At 39.6% G+C, this 22,956-nt stretch overlaps 1 protein-coding gene across 13 annotated transcripts in view; it reads left to right on the top strand.

Annotated features, from left to right (window-relative positions):
- The window catches only part of ESRRG (estrogen related receptor gamma), a 612,697-nt gene that overhangs the window by 571,743 nt on the left and 17,998 nt on the right, over positions 1 to 22,956 (top strand). For 12 of the 13 annotated variants that reach the window (XM_042444949.1, XM_042444960.1, XM_042444954.1 and 9 more), the window contains one exon: positions 22,160 to 22,429. In XM_042444949.1, the coding sequence (XP_042300883.1) occupies positions 22,160 to 22,429 (270 nt within the window). The remainder of the gene's footprint in view (positions 1 to 22,159; positions 22,430 to 22,956) is intronic. The other variant, XM_042444959.1, reaches the window with a different exon arrangement.

Here is a 22,956-nt window from a genome sequence, read left to right as displayed (position 1 = left end):
CGCGCGCGCACCTGCCACTAGCCCCTACTGAGGCCTGGGCTGGGCAGTGTTCAAGCCCTCGCCTTGGAGGCGAGGAAGGCGAGCTGGAGGAGGAGGTGGGTTGGCGCCGCAGCAGCCGCATTAGCAGCAGCGGCAATGGCCGGAGCAGGCCCCCAAACAGGGGACCAGGCACGGGTGGGGGCACAAACCGGACCGTGACCGGGAGGGGCCCCCCAAAACCGTGCTGGTCACGGGGGGGGGGGGCGTGCTATGGCAACCCTACCAGAGGCCAAGGACCAATTTTCCCCAAAGCCTCCCATGGAGCACATTTTCTCACACACACACAACAGGCCAAACATCTAGGTTTCCCTCTGTGATCCTTCTCAAAATGATGAACCTAGCTATTATGGGTTTCTTATGTAATGAGGATGATATATTCACACGTTATCATGTGTTGGGGATGCTTTCTGTGTGGTTGTGGGGGGGGGGGGGAATGGCTGAAAACCATGCCTATATGATGTTATTTTTAAATTGTGGGGTCGGGACTTTCAGGAGCCAGAAAATTAGGCTAGCAGGGTTAAAGAGGCCCTTTGTATAGTGTAGAAGTAAAAATTGCATTTGTCTGTGTGGCATAGACAGGTGAATGTTGATGGTGAAATCTTCTCCAGAGATTACTATTTAGGTTCCAGCAAGCCTGTTCCCTTTCTGCATCTCCAGGCCTTTATGTGCTCTGTGACTTATCAGATATGGCCAATAGGTTTGGAAAGTAATCAATCTTTTCCCTGAGTAATGCGTTCTACTTTGGATCTATAGCTTGTATGTTCATACAATAGAAAACTTTCAAAACTGATTGAATATGGGCCTGTGATGTTCCAATAATATTTAATATTTAAAATCAATGCACGATACATAGTCTAATGAAAGCATGTGAATTCAATAGCCAAAGCTTTCTTGGACTAAACTGGATAGTACATTGCTAGCTGATGTTTTAACCTTGAAATTGAAAAGAGAAGCTTTCTTTCAGTGTACTTAGATAAGCTACTTCAGTGCTCTGCACAGCAAGTAACAAGTTAACTGGCCAAATATTTGCCATGCAGAGACTTTTGTCCTCCCTTGTTAAACTACAGAGCTAAAGTCACACCGTTTTGAATACAAGTGTACAAATATTGACTGACTGAGCAGTTATCACAATGGCACACATTGGAAGGGGAAGGAGGGGAGAATGCAAAAGCTGTTTTTATCCAGATGTTTCCTCTGTCCAGGGCATGATCCACAGGCAGAGTGTCCTGAAATTGCACAAGAGCAACCTATTACTTTGTTGTTGTATGAGTGACCTTTTTGTCCAACAAAACCATCCATTGATTGATTGATTGATTTTTCTAGGTATATATATTTTTTAAAGTTCTCTTTTAAAAGGCAGGTGGGCACTTAGCATAGTTCCCTGAGAAGTGGAGTAGGGGACTGGGTGAAGATGTTGCATTACTTAGGCAACTTGGCAGTGCTCTCTGTTGAACTGAATAAACTAGGAGAATCTGATCAGCAGATACCAAGCCTTCTCCTGCCATCCAGATCTTCCTCATGGGCTGGCTTTGCCTACCAGTATTGCCCAAAAAGATTAAATCAACCTACATATTGCCATTCAGGACAAGAGAATCAACAGAAATCATTTAAATGCACATCCAGTAAGAATGCAACTGTTGAACAAAAAGTTACATGATGATCTTTTGCCCCTTGTAGCTGTAGAAACAAGATCTATCTGATGCATCACAAAGATGCATCAGAAAGTATCATTCCTAAAATAATTGATGAGTTGTCTTTTTTTTTTTTTTTTTTTTTTTTTGCATTTAAGGTTTGAAAAAGTAATAATAGAGAAGGATAGAAACTATTTGCTTTTGATTTTTTAAAAGAATGATTGTCCCATTTATATGACAGGGACAGGACCCTGCCCTTAGGGTATACACAACTCTCCTAGGTTTCTGTGGAATGGGAAGGAATGAGCCAATTCTTCTTTATATCTTACAGTTCAAATAAAAACAGTTGACCCATTTAGCAAATCTGAAGAACAGTTTCTATAAAGCAAATAGGCAGTTGAAATAGTAAAAAAAATTCTGACCAAGTATGACCTGCTGTAGCTGACTGAGAAATGTTATGAATTGCAAACAGGCTAAGGGTTTTAAGAACAGTTGAACATATTATCCTGAAATGAAAATGGGTACACTGTTTGTGATCATTATCAAACATCCTTCGCAGGCAGAGACACTCATTCTGTGTCATTATGTTGTATATTTACCAACTTCTACCTCCAGAAGATATGGAAACAGGCAAAATGAAAGAAATGGGAATGGTTTGATTTCACAGCCTTTTAGATGAGAATTTGCAGAGAAAATTGCAAATTTCTTTATATTTGTGACTTAAAAAACCCGAGAGGTTTTTTTTAAAGTAATTGAATGTGGAAGAAAGCAACATCCATCCATCCATTTATCCAGGGCCCTAGGCACTGAATTTTTTAACTCTTGAAAGTCTGAGTTTGAATCCATGTATATTTGGCCCACTTAGTTGCTGAATTATATTTGCCATCTCTTTCTCTCTCATTTGAGATGCATCTCATACTAAACAGCTATATAGCAGGCAGATACCAATTTCTGTACCCCTCAAATTTGGCCAGTGAAGACTCTGGAAATCAGGATCCGATTCTGCACTGGGCCATAGAAAACCCACTGGTGCTGCACCCACATTGCAGAAATAATCCAGTTTGACACCACATTAACTGCCGTGGCTCAGTGCTATGGAATCCTGGGATTTTTTAGTTTGTTGTGGTGCCAGAGCTCACTGATGAAGTAGGATGAATATCTCACAAAATTACAATTCCCAGAATTGCCTAACTCTGATCCATGACAGTTAAAGTGGTGTCAAACTGGATTATTTCTGCAGTGCAGATGCAGCCTGCATAACTTTGAGTGAGTCACATACTCTCAGCCCCAGAAAACCCTGTGATAAGATTGCTTTAGGGTTGCTATAAAATGGAAACAATACATAAGAACAAAATGCAGGAGATGTTTTTATTTCAGGGTTGTTGTTGTTTTTTTAAAAAAGAATCACCCAGAATTCACTGATGTATTCATAATACATTTTGAATTTGAGTTTTTGAGAAATTCAACTGTGGGAGAAAGCAGAACTGACAGATTTTCTAATCTCTGGAAAAAATATTGCCATGTGGATACCATTTGGGGTAGTATCAATATATTATACAGTACATTTAGTGTTGTTCTGCAAATATTTTAAATGTAGCATCTGCATTCTTATAGCTTTCAATCAACTCATTAGGAATGTATGAGGAGGGGGTCAAAACCCTTGAAGAAAAGATTTTTAGTAAGAATATCACTACTAAAGTATCAAACTACTCTCAGGTTGAATAAGAGGAAAAGGTTGAATTCATACTCCTGGAAAGCTTTCCCTAGTGTCTCATCCGCTCTCCTCTGTCATCCTGAGGCGGTGTGCCTGCATTTGTGCGTAGATTTATAGTTTATCTTTATCTGTGGCTTCATCGGTAGGTAGCTATTATAGCCGCCTTGCCTGGATATTGTTTGGGCCTGATAGATCTGTCTGTAGTTCATCAAAGGGAAGCTGAGTGGCTAAAAGCCATTGGGTCCAGCTGAGGATGAAATACGAGCCATCAGCCTTGGTAATGGCTGTAAAATTTCATAATTACACGGCCTTTATTACATTGCATAATGATCCTGAAGCAGTATGGAACAATTAATTAAGATTTTCAACCATGGCTCTTTCAGAAATTAAAAGGTGCTAGTGGCTGAAAAATGGGGAAAAGCGTCTAGTCCTAAAAGCATTAGGAATGCTTAAGAAATACTTCCAGGGTACACTCTCTGGAAAGAAACAAATATGAAGAGGTACTTGTTAGGCAGCTAATGTTAGGGGTAACTACCAACTGTGCTTAGATCTGCATGTTAAGTTCTCATCAGTGTATGAAAGTGATCAGAACAGATGCCAGCAAGCTTTTATTTTTCTTTGAAAAGGAGGGGTGGGGGCTTTAATCCACTTTCCTGACCCAGCCATTTGTCACACTTATAGTTCAGATACACTAGCATTACCAAATGCATTCCACAGCACAGAAAGGTCATAGAGCTACCCAGGATGCTGTACTGACCCAAGACTTTGTTCTTCACAGATAGCAAGAGACCTCTTTCTCCTTTATAGCTGTTACATTGAGGATTTAACCCATATTATCCAATATGCTGATCTCTTAAAGAGGTGATTTGGGCATCTACTGCATTTTTGCTAGGATTAGGAAACGCTGCCACCATTTTATAAACTTGTTATCCTCCAATCCCAACTGTTTTAAGGAACCTTTCTACTGTAATACCTATTGCTTTGATTCAAGTGAGATTGCATTGGGAAACATTGGATGTGGACTCATGGGATAAAGGGGATGTGTTGTCTTTGAAAATAGGGCATACCTAGAATAGGATTTGCTTAGCCTGAGGGCCAGAGGGTTCCTGATGCTAAACATGCCATTTCAAATTGCTTCCTCTTTTGCTTGGGCATGGAAGTGAAGTTCTGTTCAGATTGGGATGGTGCTGTGTGACTACATTGGAATAAATTTTTCCTCTCCCACTGTAATCCCAGTGAAAGTCTCTACCTAACCTGATACATATACAAAGATGCAATTCAACCTAGGAGAGAAATTCTGACTGGTACCAATGGAAGTGTTCTTTATAGAGCAGCCAGGATGAGTTTCCAAGACATTTTAGGTGGTGAGAAGAAAAGGGTCAAGCACCCGTTTCTTTTCTTCCTTTGTCACCATCTCAGATATTTCACTAAATTATTTATATTTATAAAATAAAGTACAGTGTGGTAATGTAAACTAACCAGTATGTAATTGTTATATGCCTCCTTTATTGAAGCCTTCTCTTTCCTAATTCTCTGCATTTCCTAAGGACTCCAAATACTCCCCAAGGAATTTAAATATTCCTTATTCTATTTAAATAGAATGTGATCCCTCCATGTGCAGTTCACAAGAATTTGGTCTTTTTGAGGGGTAGGGGGAATGAACTCCACAAACTCAGCAGAAAAAGGAACCGTATTTTTTTAATGGAGTATCTTTGCGTATCCATAAGGATGCACATTATCAAAAGTATGTTTGTCCATCCATCCACTTTGCATGGATTCACATAGCTGCACATTTTCAGCAGAGGGAGAGCAAATAAATGTGAATTGTGCTGAAAAATGAAGACAAATAACATCAATATGGAGTGTGAAAATCAGCAGCAATTTGAATAATACACTTATGTGTAGACTAGCCCTAAGTCAGTTGGCCCTTGGATTGTGTAACCCAGTGACAGTGATAGTGGGGTGGTGATTCTGCTCAAGGATTCAGTTGAAACATTTTTTAAAAAAAAACAACTATTCCACCTCATACTTACAACTACAGAGAGTTGATCATCACTATACAGAGCAGGAGACCCAACCCCCTACTTCAGTATCAATGCAAAATGTCTTGTGGAAATGGACTCTCCTTTATTTTTTCCATATATTTCCAGATACCATGATACAATCCTGTCTTTAAGTGTGTCCATGGCAGGTATGAATCATGCCTCTAAGACTTGTTTTTAATTTTTTAATGAGATGTTTGCAAAGCTTTTGCCCTACATATAAGCCATAGCTAGCCTAACCAATGGTGAATCTGGAGAGCCGCACTTCATCCACCCAGTTGCCATAATTAAACTGAGCCAGACGCAAAGTTTAGCAATGTGGTAACAAATTAAGATTTGGACCTGCAACTAGATATTTAAAATATTGAGTATGAGTAAGTGTATGTGTACCAATATTATGTTGTGAAGGATTTCTTGTGCGACAGTTTTAAAGTTTTAAAAGTCAACCCAAATAAAAGTTTTGTAAAATATATATATATATATAGTCAAAGTAAGAATTCAGCTGAAGTTGCCAAATGAAGAGGTATTTCTATAAAGTTCAGGCCTTGAAGAGACTGAAATAATCTTGCTTCTACAGTGAACCCATTTTGGCTAATCTAATCTAGACTTCTGTCACAAGCTCACAGTACTGTTTCCTCTTAATAATGACTGTGTGATATGGACCAGTCACATAATGTGTTATGCTTTTGAGTGTTTAGTGGCACACTAGGTGTTCTCTTGGGTGTCTTTTAATTATAAACTTTTGCCAGGAAATTTGGAACTGATTATGTGCTTCATTCAAGGAGGACCTGGCTGCTTCAAGTCAATTCTTTTGTTGAGTCATTTATTCCCTTAATAGGAAATTTCTGATCGGCTGTCATTCTTGTTCACACACTGGGTGTCACTGCCTCTAAAACACTTGTCATTCTTTAATGGAAACAAAATAGTCATTGCTGTCAGAGCTGCAATGTCATTCCACTACCCCTTGCTGCGTCGGCAATAGTGAAAATGACAGAGCGGCTCTCAGCAGGGGTAATTAAAATGTAAATATTGATATTTTATTATTTGAAATTACTTTCCAGTGTGGCATTTAATATCTCTCCATCTGTGCGGCTCTGTTTAGCGGTCACTTTAGTGCAGCCCTGGGATGCCAAGTGGCGGCTTGATCCCCGTTATGTCAAAATGCTTGTTGCTGCTTAATTTTGATATCTAATTAAGTGGAAAAGTACAGTCCACACTGTAATCCATGGCATCTTAACCAGCTGCTTGGGTATATTTAGAATTAATCTCCACTATGGAATCATCCTAATGTATGCAATTAAGAGTCTGCCGATGGCTAATTAGGTGTATTAGAATCAAGCAGTCCCCCCCCCCCCCCTTTTTTTTTTTTAATGTTGCAGACTTCAGATACTCTGCCTCCTGAAGTAGTCTTAAGGACACCAATATTCTCAGACAGGGGATGCCCAAGCCTCTTTATTGAAATTGGAAATGTAGATGCTGGGTAGTGAGACTCTCGTGCCATTTAGAGCGGTTCATTTCTGCTTAATCTAACTTAGTCCTCTTGAAGCCACTGGGTAAGTCCTCAGTGGCTTGAAAGACCTTCTTTTCCAGGGAGACATTTCAGAGGGATACTTAGGAAATTTTTAATTAGCAGAACTATTGCCTGGTTATTTTTTTTAAATCCTTACAAAAGTGATAGTATAAAATATTAATAAAACAGATTAATTTATTTCCTTGGCTTTTTATATATAAAAAAATCCTGCCTTGTGCAATGAGGTAAGGGCAGATTTTTGGTTGGATTAACATTGTATATATGGGACTGTAGGATAACCTACAGATAATGGACTACCTGAAACCCAGGATTCTCAAAAAAGGTCCTTCTCTCCATCCTACCACTTTCACAGGCATAGTTGGTGGTATGCAAACTGGGATCTTTATAATGACTGCTTCTATACACTGATCTCCCTTTGAAAGAAGATGATGATGGTGATGATATTTATTTCTTACCCGCCTCTCCCTATGGATCAAGATGGGGAACAACATCACATCAGTTAAAACACATCAAATAAAATATACATGAATTTAAAAAGAAACATATACAATTTGAAAAGGACAATATATACACATATTAAAACAACCCACATTTGAAAATTCATCATTGAAAATTCACAATTAAAAAACCAACTGGATAAGCCTGCCAGAAGAAACTGGTCTTTAATTCTGTTTTGAACTATATTGGCCTCCTCCTTCCTATCCTTCCAAAGAATTTCTGATAGGCTTTTGATGGTTTTAAAAGAAAGGGCTTTCAGGAGGGTGCTGTACTGTATTAATTGTACTGGGTGCCCTTCCGCAATCTCCTTTTTATTGTTTTTATTTGTATATTTTAAATTGTTTTTAAATATTTTTGCTATTTTAATTCTGTACACAGAAGGGTAAGCCACCTATAGTTTTATTAATATGATTTTAAGTACAAATATAAGCTACAGATCAACCAGATTTATCCTTATTAATACCCCCAAACTTTAAATTATGTTAAGTATTGGTGTCTAAAACAGTAACACAAGTCACCACAGATAATATAGAAACCCATTCCCATATACGTAGTATTGAAAAGCTTCACATATTGACTGAAAATAGCCACTTGATCTGGAACTAAAAGATCCAAAATATTAAAATGAATTCATAGGAAATGTGGTGCTAGAGAAATGTTCTATGGATACCGTTGACTGCTAAAAAGAGAACTAAATGGGTCCTAGAGCAAATCAAGCCTGACCTCTCCGTAGAAGCCATGATTACTAAACTGAGACTGTCATACTTTGGTCATATAACAAGAAGATATGACTCGCATAAAAATGCAATAATACAGTAAGCCCTTGGTAACCACTGAAGTTTGGCTCCAGGTTCCCCTTGGATCCCAAAATCCATGGATGCTCAAGTATCATTGTATACAAAGGTATAATAAAACAGTGCACCTTATATAAAATGGCAAGATCAAGGTTTGCTTTTTTGGAATTCCTTTTAAAAATATTTTCAAAGTGTTGGTGGTTGGATCTGTGGATGCAGAATGTGTGGCTATGGAAGGCCAACTGTACTTGGTAAGGTAGAAGACAGTAGGGGAAAAGGAGGACTGGATTCCAGACGGATAGACTCAGTCAAGGAAGTCACAACTCTGAGTCTGTCTGTGAAGGAGCAGAGCTGTTGACAATAGGGTGATTTAGGAGATTATCACATGGAGGCTTACAGTGTGACTAGATTGTCTCTAAAGCACAATGATATGATAGCCGGTCAGACTTGTCTCCTGTGATGAAATCATCATGGAGGTGTCCCGTCATTAAAGCATTCGTGGAGCCGCCATTTCTCTGCATAATGGAAGTTCCCGTTATGCAGAGAAATGGTGGTTCCACGAACGCTTTAATGATGGGATGCCTCCATGACGATTTCATCATGGGAGACATAGTTATCACACCCTTACACTTTAGGGATGATCTAGCCACATTTTAAGGATGGTAAGCCTCTATTTGATAATCTCCTTAGAAGTCTCTCATTCATTGGGTCACTATAAGTCAAAATTGACTTGAGGTAAAATAACAACAAATTAGCAAGGCCAAGTATAACAGACCAAATGGGATCAAGCCGACAGTAAAAAGACACCAGGTGTGATAATATGCAGAGATCCATAAGCCATCCTCATCTTAGATAATGTTGTGTTACTTTTAAATAAGCAGATAATTATATATTTTGATATTAGCTTCTGAATTGAAATATTCAGTTAATCTCATGGGACACTTCCCAAAGACTTCGCCCCAGCAGGAGACTTGCTGTGAACTGATGATACCTCCTGATCTAGATCAGTGGTTCCCAAACTTTGGTCTTCCTGATGTTTTGGACTTCAGCTCCCAGAATTCCTGACTGTTGGCCAAGCTAGCTGGGACTTCTGGGAATGAAAGTCTGAAACACCTGGAAGAGTTGTTTGTGACAGGACTTTCTCTGCTTCTTCCCAAAGGAAGTCAGGCTGGCTCCAACCCTTTTGTCTAACACAACATTATTTCACATGCCTTTAGTGCTTAAAATCATGGGTGGACTCTCTGACTGTTTTAACTATGTGATTTACAAACTATTTTTAAAGAAACTGTTTTAGTCTCTTTTTAATGTTTTTTTTTTTAATTTTCTGTACATCATCTTGGGGGTGATGGTAGGCAAAAAGGAAAAACATTTAAATAAAATACTGTTTATTAATTGTTGATTTCAATATATATTTTAATTCTTGTGAGTTTCCTCAAGGAATCGGTTCAATTGAAAAGGGCAGTATCCACTACCCCCTCACTTCCATGTTTGCACATTTAGCCACTGCCTGCCCAGTATACTGGAACGGGTGCTAGAATATCCTGAAAGGGCTATCAGACCATTGTGCTGCATAAATCCACTGGAAGAGCATTGGGTGGCCTTGGGCAAGTCATATGCTCTCAGCCTCAGAGGATGGCAATGGAAAACCCCATTTGAACAAATCTTGCCAAGAAAATCTTAGAGTTGCCATAAGTGATATATATGATTTATGATCATAGTCTTGAAACCATGCCCTATGAGAGAAATGCCTTAGGGAGCTGGGTGTGTTTAGCTTGGAGAAGAGAAGGTTAAGAGATGATATGATAGCCCTGTTTAAATATTTGAAGGAATGTCATGTTGAGGAGGGAGCAAGCTTGTTTCTGCTACTCCAGAGACTAGAACACGGAACAGTGGATGCAAACTACAGCAAAAGAGATTCCACCTCAACATTAGGAGGAACCTCCTCGCAGTAAGGGCTATTCAACAGTGGAACAAACTCCCTTGGAGTGTAGTGGAGTCTCCTTCCTTAGAGGTCTTCAAACAGAGGCTGGATGGCCATCTGTCAGGTATGCTTTCATTGTGATTTCCTGCATGGCAGGGGGTTGGACTGGATGTCCCTTGCGGACTCTTCCAATTCCACGATTCTATGATTCTCTCCCTTCCCTCACCATTCCAGTTTGCATTTCAGATAAAAATATTTATACCTCGAAAGTGGCCTACAGTTCTGAACATAGTGCAGTATAAAGGGGTAAACTTCATTGACCTATTGCAATCTGAACCTGAATGTATCCTGAAACATGTCATCTTCTACCAAAAAATCTGTTTCTTCATAATGAATCTTAAAACAGAAGCCCTAGAAGACATTTATCTGCTTTCCTACTGACCTCCTGCAGTTCCAGTTAGCAGTTACCGTATAAACTCAACTATAAGTCGAGAAATTTATGCCCAAAAATTACCCCTAAAATCTTGAGTAGACTTATAGAAGGGTCAATGCAGCAATAGTGCTTAGAAAGGTGCTATAACAAGAAAGCCTGGTGCCCCAATCTCAATTGAATTCCTCCCCCTCCAGTCCGTTTGCAAGCCTTTCCTTCCTATCCTATCGCAAAAACTCCCCTTTGAAAAGCACTTGCCTGGTCTGTTTGCAAGGCTCTCCTTTCCTTCTCCGTTTGTAAGGCTCTCATTCCCTTCTCTGATTGCAAGGTTCTCCTTCCCCGGTCCGTTTTCAAAGCTCTCCTTCCCCGGTCCCTTTGCAAGGCTCTCCTTCCCCGGTCCCTTTGCAAGGCTCTCCTCCCCTGGTCCCTTTGCAAGGCTCTCCTTCCCCAGTCCCTTTGCAAGGCTCTCCTCCCCTGGTTCCTTTGCAAGGCTCTCCTTCTCTGGTCCCTTTGCAAGACTCTCCTTCCCCAGTCCCTTTGCAAGACTCTCCTTCCCTGGTCCCTTTGCAAGACTCTCCTCCCCTGGTCCCTTTGCAAGGCTCTCCTCCCCTGATTCCTTTGCAAGGCTCTCCTTCTCTGGTCCCTTTGCAAGACTCTCCTTCCACAGTCCCTTTGCAAGACTCTCCTTCCCTGGTCCCTTTGCAAGGCTCTCCTTCCCTGGTCCCTTTGCAAAACTCTCCTTCCCTGGTCCCTTTGCAAGGCTCTCCTTCCCAGTCCCTTTGCAAGACTCTCTTCCACAGTCCCTTTGCAAGACCTCTCCTCCCTGGTCCCTTTGCAAGGCTCTTCCCCTGGTCCCTTTGCAAGGCTCTCCTTCCCTGGTCCCTTTGCAAGGCTCTCCTTTCCTGGTCCCTTTGCAAGGCTCTCCTTCCCTGGTCCCTTTGCAAGGCTTTCCTTCCTATGGGGAAAACTCCCCATTGAAAAGCACTTGCCTGGTCCGTTTTGCAAGCCTTTGCTTCCCGTGGAAACAAATCTCCATTTAAATTCACTTGCTTCCTAGAGGTCCAGAGAAGGAGATGGACGGAAGTGGTATTTCCCCCTTTCCATCCTTCCTTATAGCTCCCTAAGTTTTACCCTTGACTTATCCACTGGTCATATCAAAATCCAGGATTTTGACCCTGAAACCTTCTCTCGACTTATACATGAGGTTGACTTATACACGACTATATACGGTAGTCCAGTGAGAAGAGATGGATGATAGAACTAGTCTCTTGGAATCCTGACACACATTTACTACATTAAATCTACCAAATGACTAGACTCTTCACTCTAGCCCTTACTAAAATCAAATCAGACTATTCTAAAGTTTGCATTTTCCATGGGCCAAACTAGAGATGATGTAAGCACATTAAAGCATTACGGTCAAGATTCTGTTCAATTGTTGTTGTTGTTGTTGTTGTTGTGTATCTTCAAATCATAGAGTTGAAAGAGACCACAAGGTTCATCCAGTCCAACCCCCTGCCATTCAGGAAGTCTCAATCAAAGCATCCCTGACAGATGGCCATCCAGCCTCTGTTTAAAGACCTCCAAGGAGGGAGACTCCACCACTCTCCGAGGGAGTGTCCACTGTCGAATAGCCCTTACTGTCAGGAAGTTCCTCCTAATGTTGAGGTGGAATCTCTTTTTGCATCCATTGTTCCATGTTCTAGTCTCTGGAGCAGCAGAAAACAAGCTTGCTCCCTCCTCAGTATGACATCCCCAGCTCCCTCAGTCGTTCCTCATAGGGCATGGTTTCCAGACCCTTCACCATTTTAGTCGCCCTCCTTTGGACACGCTCCAGTTTCTCAATATTACTTCTCAATTTCCAGTTTTCTTAAATGGATCTTTCAGAAGCAAAGAAAACCTAAACTGCCTTTATATCATTCTTTGTGCCTTTTTGTAAGCTACAGATAGAAATAAAAGCTTACAAGCAGGCAAGATTTTGTTTAAAGAAAGAAAGCCTTTGATGGAAACAGCTACATCAGTTTGGCCTGAAAGTTGATTATCTCAAAAATGGGAGTCTCCTTGCAAAGAAAAGAAAAAATGACAAGCAAAAATTCTTCATCTTTAGTATTGTTATGTAAGGTCTTGATAGAAGGTAAAAGATACCATTGAAATATTTCTAACTGGCATTTAAATTACGCTAACACCTTCTTGTACTGCCTGAGTGAAAGGTCATGCTAGACAAGCGGCATCTTCACTGTTTGTAAATGTCTAATTTGCTGCTTTTAAATTGCTGTGAACCTCACTTACTTAGTCCTGCTGAATGAATCCACTGTTGCAAATACTTCTGACAAGCGAATATTTGCTTAGTGAGAATCCATTGTTCTTAATGGATTGAGATGGACGGGCGGTGTGAATGCATTTTTATTGCCATGCCATCTATCTGCTCTTGTTTGAGGGAGATGAAAGTAGTATGGTGATAAAAGCCCCAGGTTTCTCAATTTGTTAAATGGCACTTGCTGTCCTATCAGTAGACATGGTTGGAAAAGTGCTTATGGTCAGTATTTCCCCCTGCCTGTTGTAAATAATTCATTTATATTTTATATGAACATACATTGTTAAAAAAGAAAGAAAGAAAAGAAAGAAAGAAAGAAAGAAAGAAACATACCAATACATTTGAATAAAATACTGGAGAAATGACTGGATCATGGTACAACTAGATTCTGATTTCTGTAGGGAACACATCTTAGCACAGCAGCTTGGATGAAGGGTTTTAGTTAAGCCTGTAGCCTTCTTTGGATGATAAAAGACCTCCATAGAAACTGAACCAAGAGCAGTAGAAGAAACTTCAGCCTACCCATATTTTCAACCTATCCCTTTGCCTTTTTTTACCCACTTATTTCCCTCGTACACTATTCTGCATTTATATTCACCATTCATTGATCAATACTGTTGATCCTTCAACAACAAGTTCAGTTTTGTCAAGTGGCAGAGTGAAGCAACTTCCTTCAGACAGCACCAAGAGTCAGAAAAGGTGAAGACAGGAATTAATGTCTGCAAGGTTCAGCAAAACTTTTTTTAACCTGTTAGATCTAACACAGGAGAGATAGTCATTTGGGCTCCACTGCAGGCAGCAAAATGTCCTCAGCCAAAAACTGAGCATGGTGAGCTTAGGAGCAGGTCTCAGAAATATTGACTTGTCCTCCATCTCTTTCTGAATGTTGATATATTTCAAGAGTAATAAGGCTCTCCACCCCCCAAAAAAATTAAGGGCCAAAACATACTGCAGAAATAACTCAGCTTGAAACTGCTTTAACTGCCCATGCTGAGTGCTAGGGAATCCTGGGAACTGTATTTGTTGTGGCACCAGAGCTCTCTGACAGAGAAGGCTAGATGTCTCACAAAGCTGCAGTTCCCAAAATTCTCTAGTATTGATCCTGGGCAGTTAAAGTCGTTTCAGACTGAATTATTTCTGCAGTCTGTTTCAGCCCTAAGTTCCTTAACTCTGTGCTTAACTAGCAATGGGGTGACCCTAAGTACAAATAAAGGCAGCTGTAGTTCACAGCAGCAATAATCAAATTGATACATGATCATTCTGTTGAAGCCCAAGACTAATTTCCATTCTTCAAGCCCAGGTTTAGGAGGCTGTCGTACTTTGGCCATATCATGAGAAGGCATGAATCATTGGAAAAACCAATAATGGTAGGAAAGGTAGAAGGCAGCAGAAAGAGAGGCAGACCACATGCCAGATGAATGGACTCAATCAGAGAGACAGTGGGACTGACTTGGCAGGACTTGAACAGAGAGAGCAGTAGATGACAACGGATCTTGGAGATTTCTCATCCACAGAGTTATGATGAGTTGAAGTCAACTCAAGGGCAGTTAACAACATAATCTCAACTGCTCTCAGTTTCCTATATTGCCTAATGTTATATTGCCATCATGCATTATGATAGTGGGAGATGGTGTCACTTCTCCTACGTACTTGTAGCTCCACCTTGTCCTTTTCCCAGGTCAGGTCAATCTGGGCTTTGAATGAAAGAGGTATCCTCATTTCTGCCTCCCTTTCTGTGCATGATTCTTGCCTCATTGAATATATCAGCCATCCCCAATATACCCAGATAATTTGGACTATGGCTTCTTCCAGTCCCAGCCAGCATGGCCATGGTTAGGTATGATGGGAGCTGTAGTCTAAAACATCTGATTGGAAAAGCTAAAACCTGCCATTTCTTAACTAGCTTGTTTCTATTACAGCAGTTAAGGGGAGATAGGATGGAACCTAGTAGTGATCCAAATATCTGACCACACCACATTACTCAATGTTCAGGTGAATTATAGAAAGATGAAAAACCACCTGAAGATCAGAAGAGGAAATGGAGACCTTTGTAATGTAGCCACCTCTGATTTTCTTTACAGTGTTACCATATATTGACATTCCCAGTGCTGTTCTTACAAAGTGTTGAGAGTTACTGATATCTGACATCTGGCTGCATCATATTTCCTTTGCTTAACTGTAAACAGGAAAGAATGATAAACAAAACAAAACAGACAGATAAACCACTTGGCCTTCTTAGCAAACTGTAGAGACAGTCAGTGTGGTGTAGTGGTTTAAGTGTTGGACTAGAACACTGGGAGAACAGAATTCAAATCCTATTTAGCCATGGAAACCTACTTGGTGAGAGAGTCACACTCTGCATCAGAGGAAGGCAAGGGCAATCCATGCCCCAACAAATTCTGCCAAGAAAACCCCATGATAGAGTCCTTAACATCAACACAAGTCAGAAATTACTTGAAGGCACACCACCACAAACACAACGATCAAAAGAATTGTGATTTTGATCCCAGAAGGGGCAAAGAAGTCCCCCTTGAATCTTTGCAGAAAAGTGGGGTCATACCATGGTAAAGCAGTGAAGTAGAGCCATATGTTGTGGTCTTGCCATAATCCAAATAATTATTCTTTTTATTTATTTCCTGACTTTTCTCAAGGCCGAGTACATCATGTTAAAATACAAAGCACAGTTAAAACACATAAACCCACCACTAAATCCAAAACTATAAAATCATTGCAATACACTCATAAGACTTCATACACAGATTAAAAAGTCATGATTTAAAATTGCCTGGATAGGCCTGCTTGAAGAGTTATGTCTTTAATGGTGTTTTAAATGCAGTCACTGTTTTTAGCTATCATATCTCTTCCAGCAGGTCATTCCATAATCTGGGGGGCAGCAGATGAAAAAGTTCTCTGGGAAACCATTGCCAGTATAGTCCTGGTTGGCTGAAGCAGATACTTACCAGAAAACCCGAGTGTACAGGGCAGACTCTACAAGAAATGCAATGTGATCAAGAGATTGGAGATTGGTTTACACATGATATCACAACTGTGTGTTTTACAAGAGGTGTTTCTGAAGATGCCCCCCCCCCCAGCTTTAAAGGGAGTGGGATTTATTCTAGTGCTTGAAATCATGCACTGCCATGTTCTGATTTCAGAACTGGCTAGTACTGTATACTTCTAGCTATCCCTGTATACACATGGCCAGGGAGAGCATTTATACCATTAGATTCTTTGATTGTATGAGACTGACTTGTGGCAAACAAAGGTTGAACCAGCTCATTTAATAGTTATATATCAGAGCCAGTTTCTGTAGTATTATTTTCTCTGATTGCTGCATACTTAGCTGTGCCTGCTGAGATTCCTTCCTGTAGCCCTGTCCCTGGCATCTGACTGCTTTATAGAGATCGTTAGTCTGGACTGCATCCACACTTTGATTCAGTCACATTTACAGAGAAGAGTTGGAGTGTGAGGAGAAATCAACTGGTGAAATTGCATGGACAGACCTATGATTGGATTATATGTATGACATCCTAAGTCTATGAGATGTATTCACATTTGAATTCATTAGCTATATGCTTCACTTTTATATTTTTTTAAAAATAAATTTTTGGATTTATTTTTCCATTATTGCTTGGTATACTTGCTAATGGAAGATAATACACTGCAAATAACTGCAAACTGATACCAACTCTTCTCCCAGAATTCAGTGTTTCAGTTTTGAAATTCTGATTCTGACCTACACATGTTATTAACGGGGGCACAATGATGTGTGCTTCTCTGATTACACAAAGCTGTTTTTATAATTTCATAAATGCACATCCATTATTGACTGCTGTACATGTGGTAGTGGACAATGGGTTGTATGGGTGTACCCAGCCTAAGACACTGTACTGAAATTTCCATCTGTGTGCCCCCCACACACATGCAAGTCAGCACAGCACTATGCAGTTGTTGAGTGATCAACAGGCAGGAGTGACAAATTGGTTTAAAGAAGGAGCTATCTAGACATTCTGTGGATTGTGTCCATATGCTCTGAACTTCAGTCCTTGCCTGTTAAGTCACCCTTTTCTGCTCTGTGACTTTGGCAGGAGTCAGATACCTTTGATCCTTCAGATATTTTGAATTACAATTCTCTTAATCTCTTAACACTGGCCATGCAGGGATGAGCTAATGGGAGTTGTAAGTCAAACATTTGGATGGCAAACATTTCTCTGAATTTTGGGGAATCCTTTATGTTCACAATGCAGATGTGTGCACAAATGTAGTTTTCTCCTTCACAATGAAGAAGTAGCTCTTGCATACCTGAGGGGTTTAGATTGTGAACTATGTATGTTACATATTAGTACATTATTTTTTTTTCAGTAGCAGTAAACAAAGAGATCGTTCTATCCACAACCCTACAAAGAATCTCAGATCCCAGAGAGAGGAAAGGTGTGCTAGGGAGAAGAGAATGCAATAGCTAGCATTCTTCCCCAGTTCCTGACAACCTTAATGTTTTGCCAGCTTTTTTGCATAGTTTGTATAGCTTGATATAGTCTGACCAAAAACAAAACAAACAAAAAAGTCTCTGAAAAGAAACAAAAATCTGAGGGGCCTATAGACAAACCACAAGTAAGTGTCTAGTCTTTATGAACTCCTCCTAAGCAAACTATAGTATAGAATGGCACTTTTGTGAATGTAAATAGATTAGGCTATGTATCACAGGGATTTGGGCTATGTTAAAAGCAAATGGAAGAAAGAGTGAGTAGTTAAATTGCCTGGTTTTTTTTTAAAGCATGACAACTGCATGCATGTGTAAACTATAACTGAAAAATTCATCTCACTTAAAGATAATATTGCAGAGGTTTGAATTGGTAGCAAAATGCCAGGGGCTTTCTTGCCAGCGTATTTCTAGCTTCCTCCAAGTGTTAGTTTTATGGACATGTGAAGGAACGAGGGGGAGGGGGGAGGGGAACAAGTGACTGTTAACTTGCTCCATCAGCTTCCTCTCAGTGCATAGTTAGTGATATCAGTGAGTCATTAGGGTATAATTACAACTGGAATGTAAGGTGCAGTTTGTTGAAAAGTTTCTATTTATAGTGAACCAGAAGCTGCATTCTGCATAGGAAGGAGAAAAAATGTTGACATGGTGGGTACAGTGAGGGGGAGGGAGAGAAGTAACCAGCAAATCAATGCCATTGTTTATGGCTATTTACAAGAAACTGCGTAGATTTACAGTGCCTTGCACTCGGCAATGTAAAAATGGTACAGAAGAGAATGCCTAGCAGGGGTTAAGTTCTTATGCCTGCACTGCAGCCTATTTCTGTCAACACTGGACTTGGGAAACAAACATTTATGCTTTGTGAAATGAAAGTGTATTTTTGAAGACTAGCCGTCAGATATTTTTTGCCCTTCACACTTTCAAATGCTTAGCCTTTTTTGTAAGTTGACTGCAAAGTGCATCAGTTTGCCAGCATCCCTCTTTCTCCCCCCCCCCAAAAAAAAAGCAAAAGAAAGAAAGAAAAGAAAGAGGGGGGTGTAGAATAAGGGAAGAGAGTCTTGACAAGTGCCCATGGCATCATTGTCAAGTACATGAGCTTCAAGTAGAAGATGGCAGGAGGGTTGGCACAGAACATGCTTCCTTCAAGCCTATTACCTCCGGGGTACCTGATTCTTGAGAAGCTTTTCAATCCTTCCAAATGACGTTATTCCAAACTGTCATCTGGTTTATTTGGAGCACACTGTCTCGCAGATAAACATGCTATTTAACTGCAGGTCAAGGTACAGAGTCATTCTGCTAGCAAGATGCCTGGGATACATTAAATGGCACTGACATCCAGAGGGAGACGGAGAGAGATCAAACTTGTCACCAGCTTGGGTGGAATTGGTCTATGCTGGGGGGGAAATACACCACAGTATATTGAAGTGCATTATTAAAAGCCATAATATAGTGGAACATTTAAAACTATATGACCTGTCAAATGCTAGGGATTAAGGTACTTTGTAATACAGAATATGAAGTTCGGATTCATGCCATCAGTGCAGCATCTCCTGCATCTTGGGAAATGGTTCAGTGGTAAGGGATTGGAAAATATTAACCGGTCTAGATAGCAATAAATGCATTTATAGGCTGTTTGAGGATATCATTTCATATGGAGAGGGAGAGAAAATAACTTGTCAAAAATACAATGATATACATGTTCCTTTTTCTTCCCCCTGTGACAAATTATGCAATGCTTTATTATAATAGTCAATGGCTAGTTTTCTTCTAGAAAGTTTAGCATTTTGTAAATGGTTGCTTACAACTGATTATCATGCATGCACTTCTGTGCGTAGTCAAATACATATTATATGTGGATATCTGGATTACCTTGGCTAATAAGGTTTTCTGATTTTTCAAGCTATAGTTGAAATATTGTTGCTCTGGTTATATTTCTGTTCAGAGATGGTCATGAAATTATTGTTTCACCAATCCCATATTTAACCATCAATCTTCTTTCCACACTTTCACAGAAGGCTTATGCTGAATCTCCAGTAACAAAGGAAAAGAGAAAGGCAGACAAGACTTTCTGATAAAAATGCTATAATTATGTGTCAGGATCTTATTTGGCTTTGGAAATGGAATTAAGTAATAACGTATTAAGGCAGTTTTCAAAATCTTGTCTGAGTTAAAGAATATAGCCCCCCCGTCCCATCTCAAAAGGCAGAAAGAAAATGTATAATACTTTGCAGATGCATCATACGAGAAACAAAGTGTTGTGGATCTGTTTTGGAAAATAGAGCAATCCTCTGCAAACATAAAGAGTGAAATGATCGTAAAGAACACTCTAAAGAAATGATAAGTAATTGGCACTCTCACAAATTCTGGACAAATATCCCCTAATCATAATGTCAGAATACTGTCACGGTTTTCTTGTATCTGCTACTGTAAATGTGCTGGTAAAGCACACAATAATTTGTGTGTGTGTGTCCATGACGCATGTGCACGCACACACACACACACACACACACAAAGGTTAGTATGTAAATGAAAAGCAGGAAGTTAGGAGCTTTCCAACGAGGGTGGATAGAAAGAAAAATGATTGAAATTAAAACTTCTGTGATCAAAAGGGATTTTATTGCCTTTTGCTTAATTAAATGCGTCAGAAGTGTGTGAAACATTGTTATAGTTAAAAAATGTTACTTTGTAAATCGTAGGGACAAAGGGGCTCTACTGCAACTTTAAAGTTTCCGTGCACGTAAATGTCAATATAGTGCCTTCTCCATCATCAGCACTAAATTCACATTGATGCCTCTTTTCTTCTCTGTATTGATCCTTCCATGAGAACGTAGATTTGTATCTGTTAATTAATGCGTCCTGAAACAGCGTTTGTATTAATCAGGCAGATAAGAAAAATTGGATGCCTGCACCCTCATGACAACCGTAAAAGTGCTGGCCCTGATAAAAATCATGGACGGACCTCAATAAAAAAGTTCCTCCTTCCACTCAATAAACTAATCATCCTGCTTTTAATTATTCGGCAGAAAGATGTGTGGAGATTGGAGAATGTGTAAATCTATTTACTAACAGCAGTGTCTGGGAGAGAGAATAGGGCTGTCACAGAACAGTGCTGCAGGCTACGTTCTCTGTCCATCTGCTGTAGCAGAAAAACTGGTTCTTGAGAGAGAAAGGACAGAGAGGCTGGAGCTAATTGAAAATATGCATTCCTTTTTAGACCCTTTCAAATTATTATTTCTGTTTCATTTCCTCCCATTTCTGACCAGACATGTGGTGTTATCCATTGTCATCTTTCAACAACATTTTCTTGGCTTGCGTGAAAATGTTGTTAATCTTGATTTGAAGGGATTACAAACATCCTTTCTATCACTATGCACAAAACAGAGTATTGAAAATAAGAATAAAGAAATCATGGGTGTGGAGGAATGGAGGCAGCAGTTGCTTAAATATTTGAATTTTAATATATGCATCCTGACTTGAAGTGATTGGCTTTTTTATTTTTAGTAGGTTCATTTTTAAATGGTGCAGTGGCCTGAATCTAAATTGATGTCTATTGCTTCTCCCCCCCCACACACACACACATTATTTTCCCTCACATTATATACACTTATTCTGTTATAAGAAAAGGGTCTTCAAAGAGGAGGGCAATGTGTTTAAAGATAAATGAGCAACACACCCTTTTCTTTCTGCAGGATCTTTGTCAAAGCACATGTAAGCAGCTCCATAAACAACTGAATGAAAGCTTTAGACATGTCTTTAAGACCCCCTTAAGAAAAGCTTGACTAATCCCCTTTGATGATTTTATTAAGTACTTGGTGGTTGCTGGTGCCAACTGGCAAACCACTACATTTCACCAACAGGCCAGGAAATCACTCCTTCACTGGCACCTTATGTGAGGGGTGATATTAACAGTCAGAGATAATAAATTAACAGCTGTTGTAAACAGGAGCCTGAAAAAGTATGGCACTGGAGATGTTTGCCCTTAGTGATCCTATTAAGCAGAAAGGTGGGGAGTGAAACAAAAGGAAAAACTTAAATTCATTAAGAAGCATTATTAAATTTTCACTCTCTCTCAGAAATAATGGTGTGATTACTATTCACTTGGCACTTTAATGTGCCATCCTGTTATTTCAGCACTGCATAGAGGCAGGAGCCATTACAGAAGTAATTAGTGTCTTTTTCTGAGAAGGGTAGGCCTTGTTAAGGTTGAAGTTCAAAAAGCATTTTGCTTGTTGTGCTGATCATCCTCTTAATTCTATTAAGGTATCAAACATTCCCCTTGACAATGTTTTCAGAAAGTACCTTCCCCAGCATCCTTTAGATTGTGTTATCTCATTCATTATTATCAAAGTGTACCCAGAAAACTGTCTGATTCAAATTATTATATTAATATATTTCAGAGCAAATGTTGTCAAATTGGAGTCTGAATGTAATAAAGGTTTAGATTGTATTTAGAGAAGATGTGTTATCAAACACCAAGATAAAATGCAGCAGATTCACGTTGCTATCAGTGACTCCTGGAAATAAAGACAGCAGCAGGAGGAAGAACAACAATAACAGCATAAGTCATGTCACATGTACTCAATGAAACTTTTACTATGATTATTTTATGTTGATAGATCCTGGGGATCAGGGGGAGCGGAATCCACAAATACAGATTTAGCACTTATGTAAGAATAACAAGCACAATAGTATAGTTATAATGCAGAATTATGATGGCCCAGGACCATTTTAATTATATTTTTGTGTACTTTCCTTCCTGGTCTAGGATTTTCCACTTTATCGCTTGCTGACCAGATGAGCCTTCTGCAGAGTGCTTGGATGGAGATTTTGATTCTGGGTGTTGTATACCGATCACTTTCCTTTGAGGATGAGCTTGTCTATGCCGAAGACTATATCATGGATGAAGATCAGTCTAAATTAGCAGGCCTTCTTGACCTCAACAATGCCATCCTGCAACTGGTAAAAAAATACAAGAGCATGAAGCTGGAGAAAGAAGAGTTTGTCACCCTCAAAGCTATCGCGCTTGCTAATTCAGGTTGGCAGATTGGCATGATGGCTCATGTCAACCCTCCCCCCTTTCCTCTAATACCTTCTGCATGACAATTTCTAAACATGACAGTAGGAATAAGTCATTCTTAATCATACTACTGGAGGACAATGCTGAATGGCTAGAAACAAGTTAGTTCAAATTAAGGGAAGATCTGTGATTATAAGACTTTGTTACACTGTGTTTTCTAACTTGGTTTTAAAAAGCCAGAAAAATTTGGGAAGGTATTAAAAGCAAAGATGCTTTCCAATAAACACAAATGTTGTTCTGCTTAAATCCATTTCATAATCCAGATAAGTCTAATCAGTTCTCTAAAACCCAATAGAATGGATGGGCTCATGACTAAATGTAATATAAGATCTACTTCAATCCAGCTACTAAACATAGTGAACTCAATAAGTAAGGTGAAGTCAGGTTTTATCAGAGAAGGGAGCAAATCACTGTTTAATCCTACAGGAACTCTTCTTCACCATACAAATTTGATTTTTATAGTAGCTGTTTAACTGACAGATACA

Source organism: Sceloporus undulatus, chromosome 1 (assembly GCF_019175285.1).
Source record: "Sceloporus undulatus isolate JIND9_A2432 ecotype Alabama chromosome 1, SceUnd_v1.1, whole genome shotgun sequence".
Taxonomy (NCBI): Eukaryota; Metazoa; Chordata; class Lepidosauria; order Squamata; family Phrynosomatidae; genus Sceloporus; species Sceloporus undulatus.
The sequence above is the reverse complement of the archived record's forward strand: the minus strand, read 5'-3'. Positions and strand labels throughout refer to the sequence as shown.